This window comes from Macaca fascicularis, chromosome 3 (genome assembly GCF_037993035.2).
Source record: "Macaca fascicularis isolate 582-1 chromosome 3, T2T-MFA8v1.1".
Classification (NCBI taxonomy): domain Eukaryota; kingdom Metazoa; phylum Chordata; class Mammalia; order Primates; family Cercopithecidae; genus Macaca; species Macaca fascicularis.
Window position 1 is genome coordinate 90,427,071 of NC_088377.1, and position 26,519 is coordinate 90,453,589.

At 43.3% G+C, this 26,519-nt stretch overlaps 2 protein-coding genes across 6 annotated transcripts in view; one reads left to right on the forward strand and one right to left on the reverse strand.

Annotated features, from left to right (window-relative positions):
- Positions 1–13,990, reverse strand: part of CDK13 (cyclin dependent kinase 13) — a 137,445-nt gene extending 123,455 nt beyond the window's left edge. For all 5 annotated transcript variants that reach the window (XR_012432523.1, XR_012432524.1, XM_005549747.3 and 2 more), the window contains exon 1: positions 12,169–13,990. Coding sequence is in view for 3 of the 5 variants with exons in the window: in XM_005549747.3 (XP_005549804.1) it covers positions 12,169–13,379 (1,211 nt within the window). In the remaining 2 variants the exon portion in view is untranslated. The remainder of the gene's footprint in view (positions 1–12,168) is intronic.
- A 379-nt stretch (positions 13,991–14,369) lies between these two features.
- LOC107129140 (uncharacterized) lies at positions 14,370–16,509 on the forward strand. The gene has a single exon (XM_015447338.4). It carries the CDS (start codon positions 14,420–14,422, stop codon positions 14,894–14,896), a length of 477 nt encoding a protein of 158 aa, XP_015302824.3. The 5' UTR covers positions 14,370–14,419; the 3' UTR covers positions 14,897–16,509.
- The last annotated feature ends 10,010 nt before the right edge of the window (positions 16,510–26,519 follow it).

Sequence of the window (26,519 nt, forward strand, 5' to 3'; positions counted from 1 at the left end):
AGCAAACCCTCTCCTAATTTACTCAAGAGAAACAAAAACAAAAGATCTGTACTCAAATGTTCAGTAGCTTTGCTCATAACAGCCAAAAACTGGAAACAACTCAAATGCCTATCAACTGGGTGAACTGGATGTAATAATTACTCACAAAGTGATCTCAGTTCTAAAGGTTATTTTTAAAAATCACTTCTGAACGAGATTAATGAAGGCTTCATAGATAAAAACAACACCTGAGACTAGGCGCGGTGGCTCACACCTGTAATCCCAGCACTTTGGGAGGCCAAGGCAGGTGGATCACCTGAGGTCAGGAGTTCGAGACCAGGTGGCCAACGTGGTGAAATCCCATCTCTACTAAAAATACAAAAACAACTAGCCAGGCGTGGTTGCGTGTGCCTGTAATCCCAACTACTCCGGAGGCTGAGACAGGAGAATTGCTTGAACCTGGGAGATGGAGGCTGCAGTGAGCCGAGATCACACCACTGCACTCCAGCCACAAAGCGAGGCTTCGTCTCAAAACAAACAAACAAACAAAAAAAACACCTGAACTAAGGTTGAAAGAACGAGCAAGGCAGATTGGCCAATTGAAGGAAGGATACAAAGTGAGATACAAGAAAATAGTAAATAGTCCAGTTTGTATTGTGATCAGGATATACAGTAAGAAGTAAGAGTAGTTTGGTTCAGTCTGTGTTGGCAGTCTTAAATGCCCCATTCAAGAATTTGATTCAGTGGAATACTCAAACCCTCAAAAGATCCCAAATGGCCAAAGCAATCCCGAGCAAAAAGAACAAGGCTGGAGGTATCACACTATCTGACTTCAAAGTGTATTACAAAGCTATGTTAATCAAAAGAGTATGGTACTGGTATAAAAACAGAGACATTAACTGAAGGAACAGAATAGAGAACCCAGAAATAAACCCATTTACAGTCAACTGATTTTTGACAAAGTAGCCAAGAACATACAGTAAGAAAAGGACAGCCTCTTCAATAAATGGTGACGGGAGTGAGGCACAGTGGTGCATGTCTGTAGTCCTAGCTACTGGGGAGGCTAGGCGGGAGGATTGCTTGAACGTAAGAGTTCTGAGACCAGCCTTGGCCAACACAGCAAGACCCTGTGTCTTAAAAATAAAAATAAACAGGGGTGGGAAAACTGGATATCCACATGGAGAATAATGAAAATAGACTCTCATCTCACACCTTATACAGTAGAAAGTAGAAGAAAAGCTCCATGACATTAGTTTGGGCAAAGGTTTCATGGTTATAAACCCAAAAGTACAGGGAACAAAAGCAAAAATAAACAAAGGGATGGATCAAATTTAAAAGCTTCTGCAAAACAAAGGAAACAATTAACGAAGTAAAGTGACAACCTGTGGATAAGGAGAAAATACCTACAAACCACACATCTGATAAGGGATTAACATTCAAAATATTTTATGAATTCAAATCAACAGAAAGAAAATAAATAACCCAATTTCAAAAACGGGCAAAGGACCTAAATAGACATTCCTCAAAAGAGGGAACACAGTTGGGTTTGGTGATTAATGCTTGAATCCCAGCTACTTGGGAGACTGAAGTGAGTGAGGTGGGAGGACTCCTTGAGCACAGGTGTTTGAGACCAGCCTGGGCAACATAGCAAGACTCCATCTCAGTATTTAAAAAAAAAAAAGGACATACAAATGGTAACAGATACATGAAAAAATGCTCATCATCATCAATAATCACCAAGGAAATGCAAACTAAAACCACTATGAGATACCACCTCCCACCTGCTAGAATGGCTAGCATCAAAAAAATGAAAGATAACAAGTGTTGGCGAGGGTATAGAGAAAAGGGGACCCTTGTGCACTGCTGGTATGAATGTAAATTACTACAGCCATCATGGATAATGGTATGGAGGTTCCTCAAAAAAGTAAAAACAGGATTACCACATGATCCCACTTCTGGGTATATACCGAAAGAAACTGCAATCAGTATGCGTAGGAGATGTCTCCACTCCCATGTTCATTGCAACATTATTCACAATAGTTCAGATATGGAAGCAATCTAGGTGTCCATCATTAGATGAACGGATTAATTTTTTTAATGTGGTTCAGGTTTGTTTTTTGTTTTGTTTTGTTTCTGAGAAAGGGTCTCACTCTGTTGCCCAGGCTGGAGTGCAGTGGCACGGCTCAATCTCAGCTCACTGTAGCCTTTACCTCCAGGGCTCATGCGATTCTCCCAGTTCTGCCTCACAAATATCTGGGACTACAGGTACATGCCACCATGCTGGGCTAATTTTCCTGTATTTATAAAGAAGGGATTTCATCACGTTGCCCAGACCAGTCTCAAACTCCTGAGCTCAAGCGATCTGCCTGCCTTGGGCTCCCAAGGTACTAGGATAACAGGCCTGCGCCACCGCACTCAGCTCAGCTTTAAAAAAGAAGTAAATTATGTCATTTGTGACAGGAAAATAAATACTGCATGATCTCACTTATATATGGAATCTAGAAAATTCAAACTCATAGAACCAGGGAGTAGAATGGTGGTTACCAGGGTCTAGGGGAGAGGAGTGTATAGGGAAAGGGAGATGCTGATCAAAAGACACAAAGTTTCAGATAGACAGAAGGAATAAATTTTAGTGATCTATTGCGCAGAATGGTGACTACAATAACGCACTGCATATTCTGATATTGACAAAAGAGTAGTTTTTTTGTTTGTTTTGAAACAGAGTCTTGCTTTGTGCCCAGGCTGGAGTGTCATGGCAAGATCTTGGCTTGCTGCAACCTCTGCCTCCCAGGGTCAAGCTATTCTGCTGCCTCAGCCTCCCGAGTAGTTGGGGTCTACAGGCACACGCCACTGTGCCTGGCTATGTTTTGTGTTTTTAGTAGAGACAGGGTTTTGCCATGTTAGCCAGGCTGGTCTTGAACTCCTGACCTCAAGTAAGCCACCCACCTTGGCCTTCCAAAGTGCTGGGATTACAGACGTGAGCCACTGTGCCTGACCAGAGAGTAGATTTTAAATGTTTTCTTCAATGGCTGCTTGGAGCTGTGTTAAAAAAGAAAATTATTTTTAAAATGTTTTCACCACCAAAATAGCATGTATGTGATGTGACGGATTTCTTAATTATCTTGATTAAGCCCTCCACAGGTAAACACCAAAATATCACACACGTAAATTTATATAATTATTTGTCAATAAAAAATAAATTGGCCAGGTGCAGTGGCTCACACCTGTAACCCCCACACTTTAAGAGGCCAAGGTGGGCAGATCACCTGAGGTCAGGAGTTCGAGACCAGCCTGGCCAACATGGCAAAACCCCATCTCTACTAAAAGTACAAAAATTAGCCAGGCATGGTGGCGGGCACCTGTAATCCCAGCTACTCAGGAGGCTGAGGCAGGAGAACAGCTTGAACCTAGGAGGCATAGGTTGCAGTGAGCCAAGATCACACCACTGCACTACAGCCTGGGCAACAAGTGAGACGCCATATCAAAAATAAATAAATAAATAATTTAAAAAGTATTTCATTCTGTAAGTATCTTACAGAAAGAAAAAATCAAATGAAAGTGGTATTTTAAATCTGAATGCAGAGAACAGGAGGAGCTTAAAGAGAAATCAAAAAGCAAGCAGAACTAACAACAAAGCATTCCAAGACTAATGTATAGACCAAAAGACCACTGAAAAAAAAGAAAAAACTTTACAGAACAAGAAGTTCATTACAATTATGGAGGGAGAAGATGTAAGTACTACTAAAGTTTGACACTAGGTACCTGGGAGAAACTACTGCCACTTAAAACACACATGTGCACACACACACAGAGACCAATCAAAAACCTAGTCTTAAAACAAAACATTACATAAATAAGGTTAAAAGATAAAAGACAAGCTCATGAAAAATACTTGCTAATGCCACCAAAAAAAAAAAAATTAGTAGCTATAACACACAAGTAGCTCTTACAATTAAAAAAAAAAAAAAAGAATCAAGAAATTAGAACATCTGGCCAGGCACAGTGGCTCACACCTGTAATCTCTGCATTTTGAAAGGCCAAGGCAGGCAGATTACCTGAGCTTAGGAGTTTGAGACCAGCCTTGGCAACATGGTGAAACCCCGTCTCTACCAAAAATAAAAAAATTAGCTGGGCATGGTGGCATGCATCTGTGATCCCAGCTACTCGGGAGGCTGAGGTGAGATATCACTTGAGCCGGGAGGTGGAGGTTGCAGTGAGGAGAGATGGTGCCACTGTACTCCAGCCTGGGTGAGAGTGAGACCTGGTCTCAATTAAAAAAAAAAAAAGAAAGAGGCCAGGCGCGGTGGCTCATGCCTGTAATCCCAGCACTTTGGGAGGCCAAGACAGGTGGATCACCTGAGGTTGGGAGTTTGAGACCAGCCTGATCAACATGGAGAAACCTCGTCTCTACTAAAAATACAAAATTAGCTGGGCGTGGTAGCGCATGCCTGTAATCCCAGGTACTCTGGAGGCTGAGGAAGGAGAATCGCTTGAACCCGGGAGGCAGAGGTTACAGTGAGCCGAGATGGAGCCATTGCACTCCTGCCTGGGCAACAAGAGCAAAAAAACTCGGTCTCAAAAAAAAAAAAAAAAAAGAAAAATTAAAATATCCAGTAAACAGATTAAAATATACTAAACCGTATTAAATATCAAAGTGCAAATAAAACAATAATGATTCCAGGCACCAATAGTGGCTCACAACTGTAATTCCAGCACTTTGGGAGGCCAAAGTGAACAGATCACTTGAGATCAGGAGTTCAAGACCAGCCTGGCGAACATGGCAAAACCCCATCTCTACTAAAAATACAAAACAACAACAACAACAAAAAAACAATAATCGAGTATGTGACAACTCCAAGTGTTGGTGAGACTCAGGAAATGCGTACTCCCACACTGCTGGGAAATATAAATTTGTAAAAGCCTTCTGAAAGGCATTTTGAAAGTGTATCGATGTTTCACATGTATATACCATCTTTGCCTCAACAATTTTACCCCTGGGAAATTCAATCTAAAGAAGATAATGAAACAAATGCACAAAAAATATATTTGCTTTAGATACACACACATAGCAAAAATTAAAAAAAAAAAAGACTAAGAATTTATCAAAGTGGATTCAGCCAAACAATGTATGCTATATCCATACAACAGAATACTACGAGCTACTACTAAAGATGATATACTGTACTACGGAGTACAGGCTCCAAGACAGTATCGATACATGTTCCCACTTATGTAAAAAAGTCTAGAAGAATGTTTATCAAAATGTCATGAATGATCATCTCATCAGGTAGCTGGCTTAAGAGGCCTTTTTATCTCTTATACTTTTCTGTACTAACTGAAAATTTCTACCATTAGCCTCTATTATGTTTGCAAACAGATGAAAAATAATAAAGAGCAGTATCAGAAAAAAAAAGACTCTAAAAAAGGTGAAATAATTTTATGTTAGATAAATTGAGTTTGGAATGCCTACTAAATATCCCAGTGAAAGTGCCCCTATGCAACTGAAAATGCAAACAGAAAAGCGGGGAGGCATGTAGATCATTTACCATTTTCGGTTCCTCTCACTAACCTTCTCATTTCCGTTTTATTTACATTCCAGTTTTACCTATATTTATCCTCTACCGTACATCAATTTTATTTTCGAAATACATGAAAAACACTAGGTTCTTCCACAATTTAAATGTGCAGGAATTAAAGGAACAAAATCACTGCAAACAAGTAATGCTTCTGATTCTGGCTTGGTACTTCTGCTTCCAACACCCACTTTAAAGCTTATAAATTTATAGAAAACAAAGCCAACCAAAACCAAAATAACAACAACAAAATGATATTCACAAAGTCCAAAATAAAGGAAAAAATTAAAATTACCTTATATGTGAATATTAAGCAACATTCACTTTCAACTGGTTTTTCAAAAATAGCTACAATTTTTCAGAGTCAGGAAATGAAAGTTTGACATAATGTCTGCTGAGAAAATTTTCCGTTTAAAGATTAATTCAAACTCACCAAGAATTTATCTTGATCAGCACAACAGAGAGCAAATATAAACATTAGGTCTGAATTTATTCCATTCACACTAAAGTGAGTCCCAGCATCCTCTACTCATTCTAATAAAGTAGAAGCTAGAAGGAGGTTCTTAAATTCCCTCCTTATAAATCGAAACAATTACCTGCCCTATCCTAGAGTATGAGAGTATGTGTAAACCAAAATACCAAGCAAGTTTAGAGATGTAACTGGCATCTGTGCAGACTGGTTTATACTAATCTATAGAGGGAAAAAATGTATTTAAATTAAACCACCAATAAATAAGCTCTGTAATTTTCCTCTAGGAGCTTACAATCTAGCAGGGAAAACACAAAAGTAGCCAGTCAACCAAGCAGATATTAAACACAATTTTTTAAAGTTCTATAACAAAGATAAAGTGCTGTGGGGCACAGGAAAAAAAATTAACTTTTATCTAGATGAATGGAAAAAGGTCTCAAGATAGTGGGATTTAAGGCTGGACACACTGGCTCATGCCTGTAATCCCAACACTTTGGGAGGCAAGGACAAGAGGATTGTTTGACCCCAGGAGACCAGCCTGAGCAACATAGTGAGACACCACCTCTACCAAGAAAACACACACACACACACACACACACACACACGACGGGGATTTTTTAGCTGAGTTTTAAATGCAAAGCTGGAGATGAAGAGCAAAAGAGAGTTTAGAGTGTCTCATCATTTAAGCTAAGAGAACAGCAAGTATAAAAATAGAAATTAAAAATGTCTCTGAAAATAGAATTCTGATAGAATGGAGTCAGATCATAAAAGGCATTAACTGATGATGCATTAGGACGTTTAGAGTTGGCCATGCACAGTTGCTCATGCCTGTAATCCCAACACTTTGGGAGGCCCAGGTGGGAGGATTGTCTGAGGACAGGAGTTCAAGACAAATCAGAGCAACATGGTAAAACTCATCGCTACAAAAAATACAAAAAGTAGCCAGGCATGGTGGCGTGAACCTGTAATCCCAGCTACTCGGGAGGCTGAAGCAGGAGGATCCTCTGAGCCCAGGAGTTCGAAGCTGCTGTAAACCATGATGGCATCATCGCACTCCAGGCTGGGCAACTGAGCTAGACGCTACCCCTTCAAGCAAAAAAGTTTAGGTTTATTTGAATAATAATTCTAATATAATGGGAGTGACATGAGCTAAACAAAGACATTAACTCTCCTCATAAAGAATGAACTGAGAAGAATGGATGAAATGAGAAGACTGGTAACAGTAACAGGAAGTCTAGCTAATTAACCTGAAAGGGTGATAGAAATGCAAAGAAATAAATATTAGTGAGAGTGGAAAAGAAATATGATAAGGACTGAGTAGATGTAAATATCAGGTAAAGTTTGGTCAGAGAAGGAGCAAAACACAAGGCCATCACTTTGAAATGAAAATAATGATTACAGCTCTGGAAATTTAAGACAGTTGACCTGAACTTCCATTCCCTTCTGAGAGTTTCTGCATTTGTTCTAATATCCTATTTTTTGACACTTTTTAAAAGCATTTTAAGAATTCCATTCACCTAGGGATTTTCATGACTTATTTCTATTAAGTATATATTAAATCAGTGGCATATTTTTTGAGTTTCTTTTTTCATTATAGAATATCTTCATTTCATATACTTCTGAACCATAGTTTTCAGGACAAAACACTAAAAAATCCATAACAGAGGGACCACATATAGTAATAATTTTACTTATTTATATTTGGAGTCCACCCATCTTTTTCAGATTCTTAGGTTCTTGTTATCATTCCATAATGAATGCTTCTGGACTTCTTGGTGGAATGGAACTTCCATAGGTTTAGAGAAAGAACAGAACATACGTAGTAATTTCTTGCACAGATTTTAATCTGACATCAGTAACTTCAGCTCAAAATAATTCGGGAAAACCAACACCAATAAACTAAAAGTAATTAATGTCTTCAAGAAATGTTTTTAGCCAATCTTTGTAAAGACAAAGTAGAAAAAAATCCACAAGATTTAAACCCAATTGTTCATAAAAACTATGAATAAACACAAATAAGCTGAAAGACTCTTTAGAAGATTTGTCTTTTAAAATCCTCAAAATGCTGAAAAAATGGCCAAGGAACAGAAATTGACACATAAGTACCCAAACAGAAGCTGATTTGTCACCAGAACAGGTCATTATGTGAGGTGGCCAGCGCCCCTGAATGCCAACTGAAGTTCAATGATGCATATGCTTTAAGTGGTAAGTGGCCCATGTACTTTAATGAATAGACTGCTGTTAGAATTTTTCGTATTAGGCCAGGCGCGGTGGCTCAAGCCTGTAATCCCAGCACTTTGGGAGGCCAAGACGGGCGGATCACGAGGTCGGGAGACCGAGACCATCCTGGCTAACACGGTGAAACCCCGTCTCTACTAAAAAATACAAAAAACTAGCCGGGCGAGGTGGCGGGTGCCTGTAGTCCCAGCTACTCGGGAGGCTGAGGCAGGAGAATGGCGTAAACCCGGGAGGTGAAGCTTGCAGTGAGCCGAGATCCGGCCACTGCACTCCAGCCTGGGCGACAGAGCAAGACTCCGTCTCAAAAAAAAAAAAAGAATTCTTCATATTGTAATCAAAATCCACCTTCATATTGTAACCAAAATCCATGCTCTTTAATATTAAGAGCATGTACTTTCAAATCAGTCCAGGGTTTCAATCCAAGCTGACCTTGGAACAAATCACTTAACTTTTTAGAGCTCCCGTTTCCCAATCCATCAATGGAAATGTTTCCAACTATCACATGGATTTTGGTGGTCAATGTATGTTAAATATTTATCAACGCCTGGCATACAGTAAAACACTACAAAAAGTACCCTCCCTTCTTTTCAATACACCTTCACATTTATTATAGGGCCAATCAGCAAGATTATGTGACCTTCCACACCCCAATAGTCAAGTAGTAAAGAAAATATGACAAACAGATCATACAGGGGAAAAAGTAAAGGTAAGAGGGAACTGACGAAAAGAAACGCATGAGGACTGAAGATTCAAATGAAGACAAAGAACAAGTTGTGAAGCAGAAGTCACTAAAATGAAAAGGATTTATTTATCTGACATCAAAAAAAGCTTCAGCCTGGGTACGGAGGCTCACACTTGTAATCCCAGGACTTTGGGAGGCTGCTGCAGGTGGATCATTTGAGCCCAGGAGTTTGACACCAGCCTGGGCAACATGGTGAAACTCTATCTCTATTTTCAGCTTATTTAAAATTGTTTTTCATCTTCATACCATGATTTCAATACTATTTTGAATGTGTATGCATTTCCTTAAAAATATCGACACTGACAATTCATTAATATGTAAGTTCTGCGTAGGCTGGGAAAAGATTACACTGTTTCTTACAGCATTACACATGGTCTATATTAAATATTTGACTGAAGTTTGTAATACAGGCCCACATTAGTATTTTTTATGTTCAGGAAACTCCAGCATCCCTTCATTTACCTATTCAACATTTATTAAGAGTGTACTTGTGCCAGATACAGTGCTAAGCACTGGAAACACAATGGTGGACAAGACAGGCCAGTTGCCTTCATGGAACTCACAGCAGTCCATTCATTAAAGAACATGGGCCACTTACCACAAGTAATACATTCTGAAAATAAATAAAACTTTCTGCATTCATCTGTACAAGTGAGTTCAATTAACTGTCCCCAAAAAGTAATGACACATTTACTATACTTTAAAATCTTAAGATTTTCCAATCAACTATTTTAGCTATTAATTCTGGGCCCCATGTTTTCAGCTAGACATTTGACAAACTAGATATAATGTGAAAAATCTGAAAACCATACGAGTTTTTTAAGCCTAGAAGACTCAGAAATCATCACAACTGTCTTTACATTTTAAAGGGTTAGCATACACGTGTGCTCTGTACCATTCCAAAAGGTTAAACTTGGAGCAATGGATAGAAGTGGCATGAAGGTGGATTTTGGTTACAAAATGAATTCTAACAATTTGAGATATTGAATAACTCAACCACCTTAAATATTTCTGTGAGACTGCATGTTTTAAAAAGATAAATTTTCATTTAATCCTTGAAATAATCCAGAAAAACAAGTGTTTCCCTGTTACAGTTTAGGAAACTGAGTCTTCAAGGATCTTGCTAAAAAATCAAGTCCCAAATCTAGTGGAACAGGCTGCCTCAAAGCAATGTGCTTCCCACCTCCAGATGTATTTAAGGCACACACCAAATGGCCATCTATCAGGAATGTTAGCCAAGATACCCTAAAGTTCCTTCCAAATTCAACCCTTTAGAAATACCGCTGGTCAATATAAACACCATGAAAAGATTCTGTGTTGAATGGTCCTCCAGAATGCAAGCTCCATGAGGGCAGTAACTTTTTCTTCCGTGCTACATCCCAATACCTAAAACAGTATATGGCATACAATACAGGGTCAAAAAATACTTGCTAAATATGAATAGTCCTAGTCATACATACCACAATTATATATTTCATATATATATAAAATACATGCCACTATTATACAATAAAGGACCTCGCTGAAGTAACCAGCAACTAAAAAGCCTAAGTATAAAATCCATTCTTAAAATTGCATCAAGCACTTTAAATTGTTCAGGTCCTGAAATTTCAACCAACCAGTTTGCAAAACAAATTCAACTGCAAAAACTGCAAACCTTCTGGCAAAGTATTCTAGTTAAAAGCAAAATACAAACTCTTACAAGATATAATGGCTAATTTTGATGAATGAGTTTTTCAATTCTTCACTAAGGCATCAACTACCATTTTAAGTGTGCTTCAACACTCTTTAAAAGAGTGAAGCAATTTATACAACTCTTTTAGCTTAAAGACAAACTCACGCTCAGATCTCTACAAACATCACACCTTCACATTTACTATGCCGATGCTTCAAAATGGTCTGCTAATTTTGCAGATGCATATTCGTATTATGTTGAGATTCCATATAATCCATACTTAGGGGTACCGTATATCCACTTGCCGTTACTGAAACCCAATAGGAAAAACTGATACAAATGTCATTTTGCAATACTCTAAACTATAAGGCCTGGAATGTCCAAATATCTCAAGGAATATAAGAACCCATAAAACACTCGAAAGTTGTTTTTAATGCACTTTGCTTAGTGGATAAGTATATTTTAAGGCATATTTTTTAAAAAGAATATTTTATAACAAAAAAGGCAAGAAAGCTACCTAAAAGTTTTACTCCAATTTCACTAAATTAAATTACACCTTTTGAAGATTTCTGGACAAAGAATCTGATATCTAAAGGTATAGTTACATTGTGTTTTTATCCTTCCGGCATATCTAAGAAAAAAAAACAGTCGACTTAGCTTTTAAACTAAGCAGTTGCAGGCTTATAATAGTATAAAAATGTACTCAGCCATTCACTTGGTTACACTAGGTTACACTACCCAGATTTATAATGTTATTAGCAACTGGGTGTCATCACAAACCAACAAAGAAACCACAATCTTGTCATTTTTTCTGCTTTCTATAATTATGACTTTGAAAGATCAGGTAAAAACTACCCCACACAAGAATATCACTAAATAGATACCTTCCTTATCTCTTCAGTATTCAGAACTATCAGCTTCCACCTAAGCTTTTTTCACATACTAAAAGAATAATAAACTTTACAGAAAGGCTGCTTCTCCCATCTCTGTAATTATCATAAGAAACATGTGCAATCCACATCGAACTCTGACATCAGCACCTGATTCTTATTCCCCTGTACAATACTAGATCCTAAGCTGCAGTACATTCTTAAATCCCCAACAATGAAACCTCTTCACAGAACTTTCGAAATTTAAACGACTTAAACCACCTCTGGGTTTACCCAAATTGTACCAGAAACGCAAAAAGCAATTGAGAGAAACCTGTTAACACATTAATGCAACAAGTCTGAAACTTTGAATTCTTCCTTAGAAATCTTCCCTGCCACAGTTAGGAGAAAAGTTCCGTTCACCCAGTTGCTTTGTCCCTTCGACCCCCTAAAAAAGTGTCACGCGCGCGAAAACGCCTACCCTTCCTGGGAGGCTCAGGCAGTGTTGTCTCGTCTCGGTGGTGGACCTGAATGGTTTTGAGGACCCAGGCACCACTTTCCCTTCCTCCTGGGGATCTGGCTAGAGCAGCCAAAGTACACACGGGCAGAACGACGGGACTCACCTGAGCACAGGGCTGTAGGGACTGCGAGAACGGCGCCAGCTGCTGCTGCTGTAGGGACTAGGGGACACGTCGCCGCCCCGCTCGTAGGAGCTGTGGCGGCTGTAGCTGGGGGAGCGGCGGCGGCTGTAGGGGCTCGGGGAGCGCGGCAGCCGCCGAGAATAGGGGCTGCTGCCACCTCCTGCCGGGCTGGGGGACTTGCGGCTCCTCAGGCTCTGAGAGGCCCTGTGGGACACCGGGCTGTCGTCCCGGCCTCCCAGCGGGCTGAGGGACCGCCGCCGCCTATAGGCCTTGGGCTCGGTCTTGTCCTCTCGGTAGGCCTTGGGCGGTTCCTTATAGGCCGAAGGCGGCTCCTTGGACGTTTTAGTCCGGCTGCGGTGGGCCTTCGAGTCCCGGTCCTTGCGGCTGCTACTGCTGCTGGACGTGGCCGAGGCGCTTTTCCGGCGGCCGCCGCTGCTGCTGCTGCTGCCGCTCTTGGCGGCCTCGGCCCGCTCCTCGCCGCTGTGGCTGTGGCGGCTGCGGGACTTGGAGGCCTCGCTGCCACCGCGCTGTCCATCTCGCCGCCGGTGCTCGCGGTGGCGCTCCTTGCTGCGGCCACTGCTGCTGCGGCGGTCCCGGCGGGGCCTGCGCTCCGACCCCTCCCCGCGCCGCTGGGTGCCGGAGGAGGAGGCCGGACTCCCGCCGCTGCCCCCCGTTCCCCCGGCAGCCGTCGCCGCCGTTGCCGCGCTGGCCCCCCCCAGCAGCAGCCCCTGCTCGGACTGGGAGCTCACATCCTCGTATTCCACCAGCGGGGTCACACCCCCGCCGCTACTAGCACCGCCACCGCCGTCCTGCTGCGGCTGGGGCAGCGAGAAGACCCGACGCTTCTCCGCCTCCTGCCCGGCGCGGGGCCCGCGGCGCCGCTTCTGCCGCCCTCCTGCGCGCCTCTTGCCTCTCGCCAGCCGCTTGACCTCCAGAGGGGGGCCCGGGCTGAAGCAAGAGGAGGAGGCCGCGGCGGCGGCGGCTGCGGCGGCGGCCGTGCCGGGAGCAGCCAGGAAGAGCAGAGGCGGCGGGGGCGGCGGCGGTTGCAGGAGCTGCGGCTGCAGGAGCGGCAACAGCAGCGGCGGCTGCTGAGGGGACAGGAATCGCCTCCGCTTGCGGCGTTCCTCCAACTTCTTCTCCGCCCAACTCAGGCCCCCGCCTCCCCCCAGCGCCGTGTCCGAGCTGCTCGGCATCGCCTAAAGCCAGCCGCAGAGCGCGGCGCGGGTGCGGCCTCCTCCCGGGTCAGATCCTGGCCATCTCCCCCGCCGGAAACGGGAGCGGCGGCGGAGGGACACCGAGCACCAGGACCGGCCGGGAGACGCGCCACGATAATCCGGGTCGGGACTCGGGTCCCAGGGTTCCAGGTCACAGTGGGGTACGCAGCGGCCTCCGGGCCTCAGAGAAGCAAGAATCCGGGCGGCGGAGCTCCCGATCGCGCTCGTCGTCCTATACCTCGGCAGCGAAAACACCAGATGCGCCGGGCGCTGACCTGCGGGGGAGTCCCGAGTCCTCCAAGTGCCCCCGGGGGTGGGGGAGCGGCCTCGGCCGCGCTCTCGGCTCGGGCAGCGCAACGCGGAAGTACCACCTTCGTCGCCGCTTCACTCCATCGCGCCCTGACGTTGGGTGCGAGTTCAGGGGAGGGGAGTGGGCGAGACAACAACACGCCTCCCCCGCCTCCTCTTCGGCGTCGACGTCGTCCTCCTGTGGTGGCGGCGACACACCGCAGGCGCCTCGGAAGTGGCCTGGGCCTGACAACAACTCCCAGCCTAGAGCCTCGCGCACTCTGCGGCCCGCGGGGTTGGGCAGCGGGGCGGGGCGAGGCGGGGGCGACCGGGCTGCGGCTCTCGGTTGGGGCAGCGGGTGTGCGGGGCTGGGCGGGGGGCTATTTCCGGGGAGATGGGGGCGGGGGCGTTTCTGAGTCTGTGGCGGTGACTATGGGCCCTGACTTTCTTCTTCTTTCGCCGCCACAGCCGCGAGCAGAGGTGGCGGAGCTACCCCTTTCCTCCGCTCCCCCCCTCCACGAGGAGGCTCCTGATGTGCGCGGCCGGCCCCGGCTCGCTCCTCCCCTTCCCTCTCCGCTCCTCGTCAGGAGGAGGGAGAGCCACGGGACTTGCTGGTTGGGCCCTAACCTCCGCAACCCCTCCTCCTCGCCTCGGTCTTTTCGGCTTTTTCCCCTCAGCCCTGACGTACGACCGGGAGCGCGCCCGGACGTCACGCTCAGAGAAAGCCGAAGATGAGAGGTGGCCGGGACAAGAGAGGCGGGAACAAAGTTGCCGCGCACTGGCGTGCTCGCTCCCGCCAGGGGCCGGCGGGCCGCACCGGAAGTGACATGTGTAGAAACCGCTCGGCTTCCGGCGAGGGTGGGACTCGATGTGAAGAAGGGTTAAAGAAAGGAGAGGATTTGTGCGCCGCCCACTGCTGTTGCTTGAGACTCTCCCCGTGGTGGCGCGCCCGTCGTGCCTGTTGCTTGCGTCCAGCGCGCAGAGCCGGTTCCGGCCCTCTGCAGATGCCGCACTGCCTGCCTGGTGAGCGAAAGGTCACAGTGAGAACAAGTGTCTGTGGAGACTGCGAGGGAAATAATGCTGTTGGTCAGGCCTTCTGGGCTAGGCAGTCACCCCGTAGTCTACCTTCAGTCAAGCCCTGGGAGTGGAACAACTGCGAAAGGAGAGAAGACACCCCGCGAAACAGGGCGGAGATGGCCTTGGTTTAACTTGTCTAACGGACACCAAAGTTCGAGGCCCCATCTCTCTTTTTTTTTTTTTTTTTCTTTTTTTTGGAGACTTGAGTTTCGCTCTCGTTGCCCAGGCTGGAGTGCAATGATGCAATCTCGGCTCACCGCAACCTCCGTGAGGCACCTTCTTATCCTAAAAAACAGACTTGGGAATCACAGCTCAAGCTTCGGTAACACTATTTACTTTAAAATAAAAATTTTTAAAGCTTTAAATCAATGCAGGGAATAAGTGAAATGTTACAAGGAACTACTGAAAATTCCATAACTTCTCAGGAGCCTTGAAACCAAAACATCTTGTGCGAATGAGGAGTGCCCTCTTAGTACTTCACCCCCTTTCACCTTAATATCTACACCTCTGGGGTTGCCAAACATAGCCATATAGTGACCTCACATCCCATTTCTTGCCTTAGAATTGCCCTTCAGTTACAGACTGAGCACTTGGGATGGTTAGATTAAAATCTAAATGGCTTATTGACTTTTGGAATGGTTGGAAACTCAAGCTAAGGCGGCGCGGTGGCACACGCCTGTCGTCCCAGCTACTCCAGAGGCTGAGGCAGGAGGATCTCTGGAACTCAAGAGTTCGAGGCTGGAGTGAGCTATGACCGTGCCACAGCACCCCATACTGGGCAATCGGCAGGGTGAGGCCCTGCCTCTAATAAAAAGCCGTCTGTTTAATGACTACCTGTAGTCACCCCTTTGAAAATTTATTTGTTCAGATCATCAGTTGGTTTAGTTCTTAAACACTTGGTATCTATCCATCATTCATACCTTAGTGTAAATTATTTTAATCAGTTTGACATCACAGTATCACAGACTGGACTGATTCAAGCTAAGATCAGACTTCACTGACCGAGTACAAAGGATGTTGGTTTGCTGAAGGGTAAAGGAGGAGGCAAAGGAATAGGTAATCTTAGAGCATGTCCCAGGAGGGCAGGCCTGGGTGGGTCACACCATGGGACGGGCATTGAGAAACTGAATAGAAAAATAGGGGCAGAGTTTCTAAAACAAATTTCTCGTTGACAGTATTGTTGAGTGAAGGTCCTGTAGCCAGCCTCCTACCAAAGACTGTTTAGCAAGTGGCTTTTTCAGAAACATGTAGGATCAACTTGTTCCATCATCCTACGTTAAATAGACTGGAATAACAGAACAAAGAGAGCAAATAAGAGGTTTAGCTTGCAGCTCCCCACATGTACAAACAGTTCCACTTGAGAATGTCATCTTCTATCATATACTTTCAAACAAAAGTTGATCCATAGTAAATGGATAATTCCCATGGGTAAGTGTATTAAATGGAGAAGAAGAAAAAGGAAAAGTAAATGGATAGTTCCCAATTCAGGCTGCAAACAAAAAACATGTACTAAAATATTTTTACTGTGGTTCTACCACCCACATGTTTCCTCAAAGATTCTACCTTTGGTGGGGGAGGTTGAATGAACATTTTGAGCTCTCCAAAGATACCCGCCCACGTGGTTGGAAACACTAATAACTAAAAGGATTCAAACTCCAAAAAATGGGAACGACCTTTGAATTAGAAGTCGTCTGTGTCTATAAGCCTGTCTGCTTGCCTGAATATTCAAGAGATTTGAAATTGCCATTTGAGAGTATATTTTTGTTTATTACTGCTTGTGTGTGGGGGGGAGGGGTTGGTGTTTTGTTTTTGTTTTTGTTTTTTTTGAGACAGAGTTTCACTCTTGTCGCCTAGGCTGGAGTGCAGTGGTGCAATCGTGGCTCACTGCAACCTCCACCCCAAGGTTCAAGCGATTCTCCTGCCTCAGCCTCCGGAGTAGCTGGGATTACAGTGGCCCGCCACGATGCCGGGCTAATTTTTTGTATTTTTAGTAGAAACGGGGTTTCGTCATGTTGGGCAGGCTGGTCTCAATCGCCTGACCTCAGGTGATCCACCGGCCTCGGCCTCCCAAAGTGTTGGGATGACAGACGTGAGTCACTGCGCCCGGCCCCGGACTCATCTTTTATGCAGTTCAGAGGCCCACAGTGTTGGCACTTTTTTCAGAAGTGCAATATTGCTTCTATGTGTTGGGGAGTGGGAATTCTTGCTGGTTCAGTAAAGCTGAAGGATACGTATTTATAAAACGGTAATGGTGGAGTAAACTTTTAGCTGTCTTCCTACATGGATTTTCCCTTGATTACATAAGTAACAGTATCCTGGGTTTGATGGGGGTAAATGTGCCTAGCTAAAAACTACATCTTCCAGTATTCCTTACAGATGAGACGTGATCATTGGCTCCTGCCGATGAAGGGAAGTAGAAGTTGTTGGACGAAGCTTCTGGAAATGATTCTTAGAAAATGGAAGATCAGGGCCGGGCTGGGGCAGGAGAATCGCTTGGGACTAAAAGCGCACGCCACCATGCCTGGGTCTCAAAGTGTGTGCCACCATGCCTGGCTAATTTTTGTATTTTCAGTAGAGACGGGGTTTCACCATATTAGCCAGGCTGCTCCTGAACTCCTGGCCTCAACTGATCTGCCCTCCTCCGCCTCCCAAAGTGCTGGGATTACAGGCATGAGCCACCGTGCCTGGCCTGGAATAAATTGTTGTTGTTGTTATTGTTGCTCTGTTGCCCAGGCTGCAGTGCAGTGGCGTGATCTTGGCTCACTGCAACCTCCACCTGCCGGGTTCAAGCAATTCTCCTGCCTGAGCCTCCCAAGTAGCTGGGATTACAGATGTGCGCCATCACGCCTGGCTCGTTTTTGTATTTTTAGTAGAGACGGGATTTCACCCTGTTGGTCAGGCTGGTCTTGAATTCCTGACCTCAAGTGATCTGGCTGCCTCAGCCTCCCAAAGTGCTAGGATTGTAGGTGTGAGCCACCGCACCCGGCCAAATGTTTTTTATTCTTTAATTTTACAAAAATGTTTAGGTACTCTTAGGAGATAAATATTCGTGAATATTTGGAAGTTCAACTAGACAACAAAAGTATTTCAAGTTACTGATTACATCAACAAATTTGAGAGAAACAAGCGTGAACAATTCATCTATGTTTTGTTAAAATTTCTCTTGAGTCATTAACATCTTAAAATATAATACTGATGATGACATAGGTTACAGGAAACCATTTCTACCAGAACTGTTTTTTTTTTTTTTTTGGAGACAAAGTCTCGCTCTTGTCTCCCAAGCTGGAGTGCGATGGTGTGATCTCAGCTCACTGCAACCTCTGCCTCCCAGCTTCAAGCGATTCTCCTGCCTCAGCCCCCCAAGTAGCTGGGATTACAGGCTCCTGCCACCACGCCCAGCTAGTTTTGGTATTTTTAGTAGAGACAGGGTTTCACCATGTTGACCAGGCTGGTCTCGAACTCCTGACCTCAGATGATCCACCCGCCTTAGCCTCTAAAGTGCTGGGATTATAGGTGTGAGCCACTGCTCCCGACCCATTTCTACCAGAACTTTTTAACTGGCAATGTTAATCTTATTTTGTGTACAGAACATTACAAAAAAAGTATAAAAATCAGCATTTAAGAATTGATTCACTCTTACATTTATGGACTGTTGATTTTCAACAAGGTGCCAGGACAATTCAATGGGGAAGAATAGACTTTTCAACAAATAATACCAGGACAACTGGGTATCCACATGCAAAAGAAAAAAGCTGGATGCCAACCTCATACCATATCAAAAAAAAAAAAAATCAAAATGAGCCAAAAGCACATGTGACAAAAGGAAAAATAGATAAACTGGATTTCATCCAAATTACAATTCAAGACAGGCAGATTGAGCCCAGGAATTGGAGACCAAACTGGATAACATGGCCAAAACCCATCTCTACTAAAAATACAAAATTTAGCCAGGTGTGGTGGCACACACCTGTAATCCCAGCTACTCTGAAGAGTGAGGCAGGAGAATCACTTGAATCGAGGAGGCAGAGGTTGCAGTGAGCCAAGATCCCACCTCTGTACTCCAGCCTGGGCGACAGAGTGAGACACGTTCTCAAAAACAACAACAACAACAAAGAAAAACCGATCCTATATTTCACAATTGCCAAGAGGATAGATCTTAAGTGTTATCAGAAAAAGAAAAAAAAGTTCAGCTGGGCACAATGGCTCATGCCTTTAATCCCAGCACTTTGGGAGGCTGAGACGGGTGATCACCTGAGGTCAGAAGTTCAAGACCAGCCTGGTGAAACCCCGTCTCTACTACTAATACAAAAATTAGCCAGATGTGGTGGCGCACACCTGTAATCCCAGCTACTTGGGAGGCTGAGGAACGAGAATCACTGGAACTCGGAAGGCAGAGGTTGCAGTGAGCAGAGATCGCACCACTGTACTCCAGCCTGGGTGACAGAGCGAGACTCTGTCAAAAAAAAAAAATAATTTTGGAGGACCTAAACAGACATTTTTCCAAAGAAGCTATACAAGTGACCAAAAAGCACATGAAAAGATGTCCAATGTCATTATCCACTAGGGAAATTCGAATCAAAACCACAGGAGATACCATTTCAAACACCAGAACCAGCCTGGGCAACATGGTGAAACCTCGGCTCTAGAAAAATAAAAAAATTAGCTGGGTGTGGTGGTGCACACCTGTAGTCCCAGCTACTTGAGAGACTGAGGCATGAGAATCGCTTGAACCTGGGAGGCGGAGGTTGCAGTGAGCCGAGATCGTGCCACTGTACTCCAGCTTGGGTGACAGAGCGAAACCCTGTCTCAAATATAGATAAATAAAACAAAATTAAAAACACCAGTATGACTATAATCAATAGACAAGTTTTGTTGAGGATGTGGAGAAATTGGAGCTTTCATACATTGCTGGTGGAAGTGTAAAAATGGGGCAGCCACTTTTTAAAAATGTAAATGTTTATTTATTATTGCTTAATATTCAACTTTTGTTGATTAAATATTATGAGAAAATCTTCTCTCAAAATGTCTTTTGTGCTTTTTGCTTTGTTTATTTATTTATTTTGAGACAGAGTCAGTCTCTATCACCCAGAGTGGAGTGCAGTGGGGCAATCTGGACTCACTGCAACCTCTGCTTCCCAGGTTCAAGCGATTCTCCCGCCTCAGCCTCCTGAGTAGCGAGGATCACAGGCGTTCCACCACACCCAGCTAATTTTTGTATTTTTGGTAGGGATGGCGTTTCACCATGTTGGCCAGGCTGGTCTCAAACTCTTGACCTCAAGTGATCCATCCACCTCGGCCTCCCAAAGTGCTGGGATTACAGGTGTGAGCCACCACGCCAAGCTGGGTGTTGCCCCTTTGGAAAACAATTTGGCAGTTCCTCTAAATGCTAAACATATAATTACCGTATGACCCAGCAATTTCACTGCTAGGCATATTAGCCAAAAGATATGAAAACGTATGCTCTCACAACATGTCATGATAGGTAAAAAATGGAAACAACCCAAATGTTCATCACCTGATGAACAGATAAAGCAAAATGTGGCATAGCCATACAATGGAATATTATTCAGCAGTAAAAAGGAATGCATTTCTAATACATGCTACAACATGGATGAACCTTGAAGCCATTAGCTAAGTGAAAGAAGCCTTAGTTTCTCTCTCATAATCATCACCTGAAGCACAAAATAGATGATATTATTATCATTTAACAGATAAGAAAAGTAAAGATCAAAGAGATTGAGTAGCCTATAGCCACATAAACAATAATGTAAAGCAAATTTTAACCTCAAAACATATTCTAAACACAAAACTATTTTTTTTAAGTGTCTGATACAGTTTTGCTGTGTCCCCATTCAAATCTCAACTTGAATTCTATCTCCCAGAATTCCCACATGTTGTGGGAGGTACCCAGGGGGTGATAATTGAATCATGGGGGCCAGTCTTTCCCATGCTATTCTCTTGATAGTGAATAAGTTTCACAAAATCTAATGAGTTTATTAGGGATAATAAGAAATGCCTCTTCTTCATTTTCTCTTGCCACCGCCATGTAAGAAGTGTCTTTTGCCCCAAGTCATGTGGAACTGTAAGTCCAATTAAACCTCTTTTTCTTCCCAGTCTCGGGCATGCCTTTATCAGCAGCATGAAAACGGACTAATACAGTGTCAAAGTATTGATCTATAGCTCTTTTCCTTTGTGGTGTCCTCAGTAACCACACAGATGCTTTTCATCTTTCCTTTTCCCTCTCTTTGTTCCTGGCCTTCTTCTTATTGTCCTGGGCATAGCTAAAAATTACTGGTGGAATTCAAGGGATTTAAAAATTAAAATCTTAGGTCAGGCACAGTGGCTCACACCTGTAATATCAGCACTTTGGGAGGTCAATCCCAGCACTTTGGGAGACCAAAGTGGGTGAATCACTTGAGCCCAGGAGTTCGAGACCAGCCTGGGCAACATGGCAAACCCCTATCTCTACCAAAAAAAAAAAAATACAAAAATTACCTGGGCATGTTGGCTCACACCTGTATTCCCAGCTACTCAGGAGGCTGAAGTGGGAGATCACCTGAGGCCCAGGAGGCAGAGGTTGCAGTGGACTGAGATTGCACCACTGCATGCCAGCCTGAGTGACAGAGTGAGATCCCGTCTCAAAATAAAATTAAAAAAAAAAAATCTTAAAAATTAACTCAATCCCCTGACCCTCACTTTTTATGATGTAAACTGAGATTTACACAAATCTATGTCTTGTCCAAGATCCTACTGCTACTTGTAAAAGAAACCTGGTTTATTTTGCCTTCCAGCTAGATCCATGATTTTCAAATTTACTAGTGGTACTCAAAGATGTTCTAAGGAATAAATAGGTTGGGAAACTTTTAAGGAAGTGAGTTTTTAGATCCTCAACTTGTATACTTCTAAAATTGATCTAGGCCAGGCACAGTGACTCACAGCTATAATCCCAACACTTTGAGAGGCAGAGGTGAGAGAATTGCTTGAGACCAGGAGTTTGAGACCAGCAAGACCCTATCTCTACAAAAAATAAAACAAGTAACATGGCACGGTGGCACGTGCCTGTAGTCCCAGCTACCCAGGAGGCTGAGGTGGGAGGATTACTTGAGCTTAGCAGTTCAAGGCTGCAGTAAGCCATGACTGCGCCACTGCACTCCAACAGGGTCACAGAGGAATACCACATATCTAAAATAAAATTAAAATTTTAAATAAATACATAAAATAAAATCGATCTGCCCGTGGTCAAGGTGTCTTTTTTTTTTTTTTTTTTTTTTTTTTTTTGTGAGACAGAGTCTCACTGTCACCCAGCTGGAGTGCAATGGCACAATCTCAGCTCATTGCAACCTCCGCCTCCCAGGTTCAAGCAATTCTTGTGCCTCAGCCTTCCAAGCAGCTGGGATTACAGGTGCCTGCCACCACACCTGGCTAATTTTTGTATTTTTAGTAGAGACAGGCTTTCACCATGTTGGTCAGGCTGTTCTCGAACTCCTGACCTCAAGCGATCCACCCGCCTCAGCTTCCCAAAGTGCTGGGATTATAGGTATAAGCCACCATGCCTGGCCTCAAGGTGTCTTGCTGGGTCTCTTTCCCTCATTTTACCAAAAGAAGACATATTTTCTTTCTTTCTTTTTGTTCTTTTGAAACAGGGGTCTTGCTCTGTCACCCAGGCTGCAGTGCAGTGGCGTGATCATGAATCACTGTAGCCTCAATCTTCCAAGGCTCAGGTGATCTCCTGCCTCAGCCCCAAGAAGCTGAAACTACAGGTGTGTGCCATGCTACTCGGCTAATTTTTGCCTTTTTAGTAGAGACAGGGGTTTTGTTGCCCAGGCTGATTTCAAACTCCTCCTGTACTCGAACTCCTGGGCTCAAGAATCCACCCACCTCAGCCTCCCAAAGTGCTGGGATTACGGGCATGAGCCACCTGCAGCTGACGCCACTTTCACGCATTCTGTAATCATAATGGTGCATTGCCCAAAGGTGTAAGAACAAAGACAAACAAAGGAAGCCACAGTTCAAAACACTGGTATGAGGAAGCAATTTTTAATCAAGGCAATCTGTCTCATTGTAGCAGTAAGTACTAATCTTCCATGGACATATGAGCTTATGGTGCATGGCACGTTGACTAATGTTTAAAAATTATTTATCAAAATACAAAATGTATTTGCTGTTTTAATCAATATTAGTGATAATTAAAATTAAGGCTTAATCGAGAATAAAATTTTTTTTCTCCAGCCATAGAAAATGGGGAAAAGAAAAAAAATTTTTTTCACTCATAAGTGTCAATTTAATACACATTTTTATAGCAGGATGTATGATAGAGTAGTCAGAAAAAGAGTCGGAAGCCAAAAAGTAATTACCATATTGTATTATGATAAAATTATGTGAGGGAAGTAGAATGGAAATAACAAGTCAAAGAAAAAGAGGAACAATGTAAAATTCTGCTTACTAAAGATGATGCATTATTTCTGAAAGAATGATAGTGGATATCAAATTGCTATAGTTTGAATATTTTCCATACATAAACGCAAGTGATTTAGTTTTACTTATACAATGACAGAAAATTGTATCGTTAGTAACTATTTAAATTTATAATAAAAAATCTTAAATGTCAACTTAAAAATGTACAAAGATACAGGCTTCCAAGATTATTTTAGGAAATACAAGCAAAAAATCTGAAGGCCACTCTCATAGGTAATCCTCTGTGAAACATTGGTAAATCATAGTAAATCCATTACCATTATAGAAAAAAATTCTCAATAAACCTGTCTACTATTTTTTTTTTTTTTTGAGACAGAGTCTCTCTCTTGTTGCCCAGGCTGGCACATGCCCAGGTGGCATGATCTTGGCTCACTGCAACCTCTGCCTCCAGGGTTCAAGCTATTCTCCTGCCTCAGCCTCCTGAGTAGCTGGGATTACAGGCATGCACCACCACGCCTGGCTAATTTTTGTATTTTTAGTAGAGACAGGGTTTCACCATGTTGGCCAGGCTGGTCTCAAACTCCTGACCTCAAGTGATCTGCCCGCCTCAGCCTCCCAAAGTGATGGGATAACAGATGTGAGCCACTGTACTCGGCTTGCTATTTATTTATTTATTTATTTATTTGGAGACAGAGTCTTGTTCTGTTGCCCAGGCTGGAGTGTAGTGGTGCAATCTCGGCTCACTGCAACCTCTGCTTCCCAGATTTAAGCGATTCTCCTGCCTCAGCCTCCCAAGTAGCTGGGATTACAGGCGTGTGCCTTCAAGTCCAGCTAATTTTTGTATTTTCAGTAGAGACATGGTTTCCCCGTGTTGACCAGGTTAGTCTCGAACTCCTGACCTCAGGTGATCTGCCAGCCTCAACCTCCCAAAGTGCTGGGATTACAGGCGTGAACCACTGCGCCTGACCTGTCTGCTAATTTTCAGCCCAGTATTATCATTTTCACACATAAAGGAAAGCACATTATCATTGTTCCAAAAAAAAAAAAAAAGCAAAAATCAATTACTTTGGCTGGGTGTGGTGGCTCACACCTGTAATCCCAGCACTTTGGGAGGCTGCAGCGGGAGGATTGATTGAACCCAGGAGTTTGAGACCAACCTGGACAACAGAGAGAGATCCCATCTCTGTAAAAAACAAGATAAAAATTTTAGAAAAATCAATAGGACAGGCACGGTGGCTCACGCCTGTAATCCCAGCACTTTGGGAGGCTGAGGCAGGTGGATCACTTGAGGTCAAGAGTTCGAGACCAGCCTGGCCAACATGGTGAAACCCCATCTCTATTAAAAATACAAAAAAAAAAAAAAAAATTAGCCAGGCGTAGTGGCGCGCACCTGTGATCCCAGCTACTCAGGAGGCTGAGGCAGCAGAATCACTTGAACTCAGGAGGCGGAGGTTGCAGTGAGCTGAGATGGTGCCACTGCACTCCAGCCCGGGCAATAGAGTGAGACTCCATCTAAAAAAAAGAAGTAAAATAAAAATAAATCAATGACTTTGAAGTCATGACAGATCAGAGATTTTTGCTCCCACTCCTGAATTTCACAATCTTTTCTTACACAATTTCCCCAGGCCCGCAGGTACCAGATAGCTACCTACTGAGGCTTCTGCTTGAAAGCCTTCAATTGCTTCTAACTGCTTATAGGAAAAAATGCTAACACCCTTACGTGACTCACAATACTTGGCATAATCTGAGTCCCACTTATTGCTCCAGATTCAAGTCTCTACCTGCTTAAATTTACTCTGCACTTCAGAAAAACAGAGCTTTTTTCTCATTTTTGAAAGGTACTGCTCTTCTCAACTCTGGGCCATCACATGGCATTTTCCCTCTATTTGGAATTCTCACTCCCACCTCCTACCTCACAACTAGGTGTCATTTTTATATATTTTCAGATCTTAATTTAGATATCACTTGAAGCTTTATCTGACACCCCCCGCCCCATCACTACCATCGTTGAGGCTGGAGTAAATGCTCTTTTGTGTTTCTGGTGAATAGCATCCTTCTCCATCATGCCTGTGTTTCAATCATCTCCTTCCTTGTCTGTATCTTCCAAAAGACTGTGGGTTCCAAGACAGTAGAAACAGTGCCTATTACTCAGCATCATATTCTTAGTCACCATCATATTCTATTTAATCACCATCATATTCTTAAGCTCTGCTACAATATACAGTAGGTGTTTAATGAATATTAGGAAAATTAATGAATGAATTGACTGATTTTCATTATTAAAGTATTTCCATGAAATACTTTTATGGAAAGTAAATGGCTACTCTAACAATCTTAAGGGAAAAACAAATTTATTGGAAGGGTGTTATCAAGGGCTAACAAACTGACAGGAATCTATAATACTAGGCTTGAAAAATGGGTAGAGACCTAGGTGGTTCCAGAAGCCAAGAAGCTACAAGATTTTAGCAATAGCCTGGGAAGAACACAGCCACCATCATTGTAGGGCACTTTTAGGATTCATCCTTAGTGCCCTTGGAGATAATCTCCCTACTGCTGTGAATTAAATATCATCTCCCCTTTGTCTTTGTGTTATCTGGTCAAGAATCAATGTTCTGGAAAAATGATCATTGGCTAAGCCTAGATCACATGCCCATGCATAGGCTGCTGGAGAGGGGAGCCTCAGGATATGTCCTCTAATGCCTCCAGAGTGGGAAGAAGGGCATTACCAAGACAGTGGGGAATTCTCTCACATAGGAAGGAAGGATTGGACATAGTACAGCTAAGAAAGTACAGCTGTTAGTTACAGCTGTCTAGAACTAAAGCAAAATATGTGTCCCCACACAGAAGCAGCTTGTTTTGGTGCCATGTGTATATGCAGGGCTTCTAGAATGGCTCAGAAAGTAGTAAAAAACACAGTGTAATGTTTTTGGAGATACTCTTAAAGAAGCATAATTTTCATTCTGTCATCAAAAGGAATACTCAGTAATTCAGATATAGTTATAAGTGTCTACATTTAACTTAATGAAGTGTTCAGTTAAAGATAGAGAAATTACAAAATAGACTTTATTAACTGAAAAGAAGCTAAGATATTTTGAGTTGCATTATGGAAAAGTTATTTAGCGCTCCAATCTCAATTATAGCACACCATTTCATCTTTGTGTGGAAATGGCCAAGAGCCTAGAAACTCAAGGGACTTTGAGAATCACTCAACAAATGTTTAAATGTTTGTATGAATTGTGAGGAAACTTTCTTGTAATCAATATTTGATGAGAATCTACGAATTCAGGCTTGCAAAAACAAGATTAAGTGTTTTTCCCAGGTATGGAAGAAATGAACCAT